The sequence below is a fragment of the Aphidius gifuensis genome, linkage group LG1 (assembly GCF_014905175.1).
Source record: "Aphidius gifuensis isolate YNYX2018 linkage group LG1, ASM1490517v1, whole genome shotgun sequence".
Taxonomy (NCBI): domain Eukaryota; kingdom Metazoa; phylum Arthropoda; class Insecta; order Hymenoptera; family Braconidae; genus Aphidius; species Aphidius gifuensis.
The window spans coordinates 1,515,850-1,525,992 of record NC_057788.1 but is presented as its reverse complement, the minus strand read 5'-3'; the positions used below and the strand labels follow the sequence as shown (position 1 = coordinate 1,525,992).

At 23.2% G+C, this 10,143-nt stretch overlaps 1 protein-coding gene across 1 annotated transcript; it reads right to left on the bottom strand.

Moving 5' to 3' along the window:
• Positions 1-2,704: 2,704 nt before the first annotated feature.
• LOC122860808 (putative uncharacterized protein DDB_G0282133) lies at positions 2,705-8,539 on the bottom strand. The gene is made up of 5 exons (XM_044164802.1): positions 8,300-8,539; positions 7,895-7,994; positions 7,737-7,816; positions 7,339-7,443; positions 2,705-4,672 (listed from the first exon to the last, which is right to left on the bottom strand). Exons 1-5 carry the CDS (start codon positions 8,319-8,321, stop codon positions 3,003-3,005), a joined length of 1,977 nt encoding a protein of 658 aa, XP_044020737.1. The 5' UTR covers positions 8,322-8,539; the 3' UTR covers positions 2,705-3,002.
• Positions 8,540-10,143: the final 1,604 nt, after the last annotated feature.

Genomic DNA, 10,143 nt, shown 5'->3' with positions numbered 1-10,143 from the left:
TAGTAAAAAGTTGAGAATTTTATTAAAATATTTTTATAAATTTGGATTGATCATACACGTGTTGATAATTGTCGATGGTTTTTTGCTGGTTAATTTATTAATTTATTAATTTACTATTGCATTAAATTATAAAACTATTATAAATATAATTAAATAGATTATAAAGTTTATGATACACTTATTAGCAATGTTTAATTTTGCACAATATTAATTTTTCACGTTAAATGTAAATTGATCAATTGCGGGCAATGATTAGTGTGTGTATTGATAAAATCATAAATTAATTTTTAAAAAATGATTTATTGTCTTGAAATAAATAATTAATTAAATTTGTTTATCGGTTTTCAGTTCATTGGTGGGTCATTGAGGAAATTATATTTGTGGGTGTGATGACGTGGTAATTCTGTTGTAATCAGGTGATGTCACAGCCGGAAGCCATCGTCGACGTGGCTCCTGCAATTCCATGTTTTTCACTCACAAGTTTCTATTTGAACGAAAATATTGCTAGTAAGTTATTTAAATAAAAGAAATACAACTTAATTTATTAATATTTTTAATCTATAATTTAAATATTAATTTAAAATGTAAATTGGTTTAGAATTTGATTAAAAATATTCATTATTAAACACGTGTTTTTTCTATTATTAATTTTTGTCTTTCTAATTTACAGTAATCGTTTTTAATTAAAGTCCAACAAGACGTGGAAAACAACAACGTGATACACTTTAAAACATGATTGTCCAAGAGTTGGCTATCCAGATCCATGGAAATTATTCCAAGTCATTATTAAAAATTAACAAAGGTAAATGAATTATATATTCCTTGATTAACAAACAAGCCTGAATTAAATTAAAAACGTTCTTTCAACTTGTTATGCTTTACTCAAAAATATTCTACTATAAAAAAGAACAATTATTAATTAATTATTTTACCTGATTTTAGTGGATATCATGGACCAGCTGTTGCATAAACCAATACATCAAATCAAGTTCATTGAAATCGATGAATCTTCAATGGGACATCACAGTTCGTTGGTTATTTTCCACCAACATTCAATGAACTTAATAGAAGGACTTAATGCAAGGATATAAAAAATATTTAAAAGTCAACAAGTATAGTACAGGCAAATTTAAAATCAGAGTGCATTGAATGACAACAACAGTAAATCTGGTGTCATGATCTTTATAAATTTGTTAATGCTGTTATAAAATATTGCTATGTTGATGGTCAAGGTAAGACTAAAATTGAAAAAATACAATATTGTAAAAATGCATGATTAAATCGACATTACAATTGACTTGACGTGTTATAGGTATAGGGTTTTTACACGTTAACTGTTACTTTGATGTTGTGTCGATTTTATCGTGCATTTCTACCAGGGAAGCACTTGAGTTTAAAAATAAAAAAAGTATATAATAAATTGTTATTATCTTTCTTTTTATTGCATAGAAATAGAATAACAGAAGTGACGAAAGACTAAAGAATAAAAAAAATATGAAATTCGAGACAAGAAACTAATGTTTTTAATTTAAATAATTGAATTTTTTTAAGTTTTAAAAATAATAATTTTTCTAAAAAATAATCAGATAATTTCAAATAAAATGATTGAAGATCAACAATATTTATTTATTTTAAAAATGATTGATCTTCAATAATAACGGTCCTGGAATTCATGATTAAAATTTAAATTCCATGTTCCATTCAGTAGCACATTGAGCACTTGCAGTTACAAAATGTTGCGTCAAGGCTTTAAGTGCTCAACGTGTTGCTGTATTCAGACCTACAATTGAGGATCCACAAGCAACAACATGCTAGGCGTTTGAAAAAAGTGGAAAGTATTGTCCACTGGCCAAGAGACAATTTAAATTTTTAAAAAATCATTTTTATTATCCGTTACAAAGTATGAATTTTTTTATTTATTTATTTATTTTTTTCATTAACTACTTTGATAATTTAAATGGTCCCTTGGCTAGTGGACAATTCTTTGAACTATTTTCAAACGCTTAGCGTGTTTTTGCATGTAGACTCTCAATTGTTGCTTGTCTGAATTTTAAAAAGACTTGAGCACTTGGAGCTTAAGTCGGAAAGATAGTAGCACTTTATTATATATGAGTTGACGTTGCATTATCTTCATTTTGAATAAATATTAAAGAAATACGTTTATTTATAGTTTCTCGGAAATTTATAATCGATATATCGAAAAAAATTTTTAGCTGTGGTAACGAGGATTTAGCATGCTGGAAGATCAAGGCAGTTGGTTCGATATTCTAGCAGGCTTGGGTAGCCAGGGTTGCCATCCAGCTCGTTGGATTCACATGTGCACTCAAAATATATTGTGTAGTAAGCAAAAGAGATTATTGTTTACCGGGCGATACAGATTATGTGAATCTAATGAGCTAGATAGCTGTCCTGGCTACCCAGCTCGCTAGAATAACTTACCAATTGGTTTGATCTTTCAGCAAGCGAATTTCTCGTTACTACAACTTAAAATTTTTTTTAAGGTAATTAACAAATGATAATAAATGAAGAACTTGATATGTTTTACTTTTTGTTAACTGTTGAAGCTTTAACTGCTTTTATTTTTTGTATTTTTTCAATTTTAGACTTTACTTTGTCTGCACATAGCAAATATTAAATTGATTTTTATGTAAATTATATTATTGTACTTTTAAAACAAACCAAATTTATAATAAATAAATAATGATTTATTTTGTTAATCTTATATATTTATTTATATATTTTTTTTCTTTCAGTTAACAATATTTTTTACAATTTAATTATTTATTTAACTCTGTAATCTATATTGAAAAATATTTTAAAATTACATATTTTTTATTTTATTATACATTTTCATTTCTTTTTTTTTTTGCAACATAATTTTTTCCCATCATCGAGCCGAGGTAATTCAAATGATGCAATTACCAGTTGCAATTTAATATACGATTTTTCTTTCAATACTTTTTTCACTTACTACAAAATTTTTATTATTAAATTGTATTATTTTAAATATTTCCATCGACACTTTTAAAATTAAAAAAACGCATTGAATATGGTAAATCAAAATTTATATTATCATTATTCAAATTATTATCTTTTTTATTATTCAATTCTGAAATTGATCCTTTACTTGTTTCTTTTCCATAAAAACCATCATCATAATAATTATCTTCCTTTTTATTATCAAAAAATTTCATACCAGAATTGTAAATTTTACCTGCATTTTCATTTACTTGACTTTTAGCCAAATGATCATTAAATTTTTCAACACCATCAGTGTTATTTAATGTAACTTGATAAGGTGAACTTTCACCTTCAAATGAATCATGATAATCACGTGCTCCCATCAAATCATCTGAATAATCCGACGAATTACGTATTAAAAAATTCAACAAAGGTGGTAAAAAAATATTTGATGGTTGTGAAATATTTTCTACATCAAATCCAGTATTATTAATTGCCTCATTTATATTTTTAGATGCTGTAAAATCTTCAACAACATATTTATATTTCATTTCATTTGTTTCATTTAATTTATTATCAATTTTAAATTTATCATGAAAAATATCTGGCACTTCAAACCAATTTTTACTTATATTTTTTTCATCAATATTTTCAGTAACAGCATTATGTTGTGCAATATTTGAATAATAAAAAAATGGTGGTATAATATGAGTTGGTGGAATAAATATATTATTATCACCTTGATAATTATCATCACTAATTTCAACTAATTGTGTATAATTTTTTAATACTTCTTCTGGTGAATTAACACCTAAATCTAAACTTTCAATATCATAATTATCAAAATCATTTAATATAATATTACTATTATTATTTAAATCACCTAATTCAATTGAATTTATTGTTGTTGATATTTTATCATTAAATTTATAATACACTGGTGTACTTTGTGTTGTTTTAATTTCATTAAAATTCGTTGTATTTTCAATTTGTGTATTTTCATAATTTTTATATGGCAAATCATTATTAAACAATGTCTCTTGATTATTATTTTTATTTATTATTGTATCAATTAAATGTTGTTTATTATTTTTTTTATTATTTGCTGAATAAAGATGATCTGAACTTTCAAATTCTAAATCATATTTTGATGTTTTAACTGTTGTTGCTGGTACTGTTGGTGAATAATATGTTTTTTTAGTTGTTGTTATTGTTGGCACTGTTGGTTTATATGATAATTTATTATTATTATTATTATCATTATTATAATCTTCACCAATTGTATGAATTTTAATACCAGATATATTTGAATGTTCATTACTTGGATAATAATCAATATCACGATCGTGTTGTTCAATTGTTGAATATCTTGAACTGTATTTATTATTATGTTGATAATTTTTAACATTTATATTGTTATTATCTTGATAATTATTATTGTTGTTTATGTTTTTATTTGCTGTATCGATACTTGAAATTTTGTAGGCTTGACGAAGTATCTCATCATCGTCAGCATCATTTATTGATGATGTTTGACTGTTTATTATGTAATAATTTTTAGTCAATGAACAATCAACTTTATTCCACCAATCACATGTTAATAATTTTTGACTGAAGACAGAACCAATTGGACAAAGAAATGATGATATTAAAAAACTACCATCACATACGTGAAATAATTGACATCCTGCTTCTTCATCTGCATAATAACCTGTTGAAAAAATTAATTCAATATATAGATTAATAATTTATAAAATTTAGATTTTTTTTTTACTATGATAGAGTTGAGCTATCCTCGTAATTTTTTTTTTATTAAATTGTCTAGGATCTGAGCTAGTTGGGAAAAAAATATGGGAATTTTTGAAATGGTCAAAGAGGGGTAAGGGGTGGATTTTAACTGTTTTTAATTTTTTTCCATACGATAAAATTGAGCTATCCTTGTAATTTTTTTTTTATTGAATTGTCTGAGATTTATACTAGTTTAAAAAAAAATATGGAAGTTTTTGAAATTGTCAAAGAGGAGTAGCAGGTGGATTTTAACTGTTTCGAATTTTTTTGACTACCACAGAGTTGAGCTATCCTCATAATTTTTTTTTTTATTGAATTGTCTAGAACCCAAGCTAGTTTAGAAAAAAATTTGGGAATTTTTGAAATGGTCAAAGAGGGGTAAGGGGTGGATTTTAAGTTTTTTTAATTTTTTTTTTTGACTATAATAGAGTTGAGCTATCCTCGTAATTTTTATTTTATTGTATTGTATATGATCTAAGCTAATTGATAAAGAAAAATTATAATTTTTAAAATGGTCGAAGGGGGGTAGGGGTGAAAAGAGGATAACTCGACTCCATCATATAGTTAAAAAAATTAAAAACAGTTAAAATCCACCTCCTACCCCTCTTTGACCATTTCAAAAATTCCCATATTTTTTTCTAAACTAGCTTAGATCTCAGACAATTTAATAAAAAAAAAATTGCGAGGATAGCTCACCTTTGTCATAGTCAAAAAAATTAAAAACGTTTAAAATCCACTCTTTATCCCTCTTTGACCATTTCGAAAATTCCCATTTTTTTTTCTTTATCAGCTTAGATCCTAGACAATTTAATAAAAAAAAAATTACGAGGATAGCTCTATTTTAATAATAATTGATTATAAGAGTTAAGGTCCGGGCTCAAAAAAAACTTCTATATATGTTCCCTGTATTTTTAATTTCAATGCACTTACTTAGACGGTATATGTTCAACGTCATAAAACTAAAATGCATTCATATTAAAGTTATATAAATAAATAAAAAAATAACATATAATACAAATATTCAAAGCTAAATAATTTTGCAATAAATTTATAATAATTTCCTTATTTCAAAAATAAAGTTAAATAAAAAAAACTAATTACTAAATGCAATTCCTTTTTTATATATTATTTTATTTTTTTAAAACAATTGTTTTAATTCTTTGTATAATTATGCAATAATATTTAATTAAATTTATCAATTATTTTTGAAATATTTGTAACATGTTATTTTTTTTTCAACTATTATTTCTTTATAGTTGCATTACATTTTACTATTTAAATAAAAAAAAAAAGTTAGTTTTTTTTTGTCTATTTATAGTGTTCTTTGTTTGTTATTTATTTTTTTTTTATTGTTATTGCTATTTGTTTTTTTTTTTTTATTTCATTTATGAGTATATAGATATAGTTTAGAGGGCATGATATTTCATTACATCTTGAAACAATTTTTCCTTTTATAGATCCATGCTAAGTGTTCGAGAATCTACCGGCATTCTGACCTATTACGAAATCCAATAAAATGTATGGGAGTGGGATATTAAATCACGATTCACGAGCCACAGGCAATCTATACTAACTAACATATTTGCTTCTTAGTTCAATACACACACGAGATTCATCCTTGACATCAATGCTAAAGGTGACAATTTAAAAAAAATAAATAAATAAATAAATGCAAATAAGGACAAAATATCTACCACAAAAAAATTTAAAAAACAAATTAAAAATAATAACTTTTATACACTTAAACAATTAGCATAATAATAATAATTTAATTCAAAAAATTATTTATCATTGTAATTAATAGTGTAAATAAAAATTTTTATATTATAAATATTTGTAGAAGAAAAATAATTAAAAATCAGATATTTATCTTGAAACCGGTTTTTTTTTTTTTAACTGTTTCTTCTAATTATTATGTCTTTTTGTATATAATTTATTTTTTTTTTTTCGTTAGAAGATTCTTTACTGATTCGAGATATGACAATGTCATATTTTTATTACCTAACATTTGTCTATTTAATTTTTATTATATATTTTTTTTTATTTTTGTCAATTAGTTTTGTTGTGAAAGAAAATTTTTTTTATATCATGTTATTTAATTTTTTTTTTCTATTTATAAAAAAAGTGATGATTAAGGTGATTTAATTTTTGTTTTCTAATTTTTTTTTTTTATTGTTTTGTTGAATTTTTTAAAAAAATATTAAGGACAATTTTGTAATAATAATTAGCCCTGTAATAGTGACGAAATTATTACCTTGATGGTAATATATTTAAATTTTTTTTTTTTTTTAATTTTGTTATTTATTTTTGAAGGTCAATTGTTAGCTTATAAATTACCAAAAATTATGTCTGTTTTTGAGTAAATAGTATCATTATGAATATAATAATAAAAATTTTTTTTTTATTTTTTAAACTTTCGACATTTTAATATCAATGAGATATATTTTAATAATAAATAACGTACTTGGGTGAGAGATGATCAAACTATTAAGTAATATTGGGGATTTACGTTTTTTTTTTTTTATTTTTGAAATAAATATATAATGATCCTTTCTTTTTTTTTATTAGGTGTATACAATAACAACTCACCTCTAAATTGAGCATCACAAATGAAGCTCGTTTGTGGCATTATTCTGTACACAGGGTAATCAATACCTGGCTCACCTGGAACATTTTTTCTTATATCATCAAGACCTAAAAGAAATAAAAAACATGTTAAATTTTATATTTATCATTGTTATTTTTAAACATAAAAGCTTATAATAAATTATTTTACAACTTTTGAATATTTCAAAAGAATTTTATTATTTTTTTTTAAATTAATTTTCAATATTTAATAGTTTTTAAATTTTTAAATGAAATTTATATTTAGCTTTTAGTTTGTCTGAAATGATAAATATTTAATGAACAAAAATAAAGCTATATTTTGCTATTTTTTTTTATGTAAAAATTTATTTTAGGCTATTTTTTTTTAAATATTTGTTTACCATCTTGATCATAGGAATCGTAATTTTCATCAGTTCGATATGTTTCAAAAGAGTCTTCCACAACCGGTTCATAATATTTACTAAAAACAAAAATTAAAAAATTGCATTATTATTTATGGAAAAGTAGCCAATTTATTTAAATAAAAAATTTTATTTACCTCCCTCTGGAGCCATCGATAGCTCTTTTAAAAATAGAACTCGATTTTAATTTATGATCGTCGACTGGATCAATCGCCAAACATCCAAAAACCACAAAACCTTCATAGAAAAAAGAAAAACCAAAAAACACACAATACACTTAATCAATTAAATCAACAAAAAACACATTAATAAAAAGAAATATATTACTCTAATTTCAAAGCAAATAAATACATCAAAAAATTTGTTAATTTACAAAAAAAAAAAAATTTTTTAAATTCCACAATTAACACACAAATAAAAAATAAATATATATTATTAAAAGAACCAAAAAATATTGACTAATAATAATTTTAAATTAACAAAAGTAAAAAAAATTAAAGAAAAATAACCATAGTCATTTAAAACTAAAAAAAAAAACTCACATAATCCAAGAAAAATCTTCATTTTTCATTCGGAAAAACATGAAAATTCCATGAATAAATATAAAAAATTAAATAAAAAGTTGTTGATATAATAAAGCAGTCAATGCACTGAGACTTCCTCAACTCATCTCATGAGTGTCTTCTTTGAATCATCATATACAATCCAATGTCTCACACCCATAAGTAATATCATAAAATAAAAAATAAAAAAAAAAAAAAGAATGGAAGGGATGACTCGCCTATTTGTTACTTTCCTACCTCTTACTTTTGCTGCCTTCATTTGCAACTTTTTATTATTATACATATCTAAACGACTAAACGTATCTTTCTCTTTTTAATTTTATAATAAAAAAAAAAAAATTAAATTTTTATCTTGTCAGTGAGCGTTGATTCATGTATGAAATTTATTAAATGTTCAACAATGTGAATTAGCCATCAACCTGAAATGTTTCGCCAAGTTGGATCCACCCTTGAACCCCAACGAGGTCAACATCTAGCCTCCATCACATTTCATAATAATATTTTTAATTTTTTTTATATTAACTGTGCAATATTTGCGGAAGATTATTTTATTATTATTATTCATAATTTCAAGTTAATAAACTAACTTGTAATTTATTTGTTTAATTAAATAATATTGCATAAAAAAAAAAACTTTCTTTTATATTTTTATTCTAATATAATTTCTTTTAGTTATTTCATTAATAACTTTTTTAAATATATTTTGTTTGGATTTTTAATTTACAAATGTCTTACAAAATATTGAGAAAGTTTGAGCTTTTGCAAATGCATTATTACTGTTGTAATTAAAAACAAAACCCACAATTTTATTTAAAAAAAAAAAAAAATTTATAAAATAAATAGACAATAAATGAAGTATAAAAAATACTTGCGAAATATTTTTATGAATTTTTCATCTGGTGGTAGCATAATAGCAAGATGTAAAATTAAATAAAATTGATTGTTAAATAATACAAGTTTTTATGAGTTAAAATATAAAATATAAAAAAAAGGTGTAAATATCTTGAACATGATGCTGTTCATTTATTTGATAATAAATTCTTAAGTTTATGATATTTTTTTTATTCTTTTCAGTGGCTTGACCCATATGTTTATCGTGGGTAGAATGATGATGCATACAAAGAAGGTAATCATTGCGGTTCAGATTCGTTTTTAGATATTACATAAATTCGATGACATTGCCACACATTTACCTGCTTTATTTCTTCAAATTAAAATATATTAAAATACATTTTTCTTCATCGAGATTCGAGTTTTTTATTTTTATCATTCAATTTTATTTATAAAAAAAAAAAAAAATCCTTTTTTATTATTCTGCATACATTTAGAAATAAAAATCTTTTGATCTAAATTAAATTTACATATTCCTTTCACTCTTAAAAAAAAAATACCACAAAAAAATAAAAAAGAAAAGTGGCAATTTACGTTTTTAGTTTTTTTTTTTTTGCAAATTACTGTATTGAAAGATTTTTACTGAAGATGTTGAAAATTTATTCAATAAAATAAAAAAATTTATGACATTTCTAAAGTTAAAAAAAAAAAAAAAATGTTTATTGGCATTGATGAATAATCTGTAGCACGAATTTATATTTTTCTGTAAATAGTTTCAATGAAAATTGAAATGCCGAGAAAAATGTTACATTATTTTTTTTTTTTTTCTCCTCTCCAATTGATATAAAATATACAAAGACATAAATGTTTTTTTTTTATATATAAAAGTTATTTATTTCTACAATTTAAAAAATATTTTCACATAATGAGAATAAATTACGCAATGATAATCATCATTTTTAAAAAACACACTGTGGGATTTGAATAAGTGT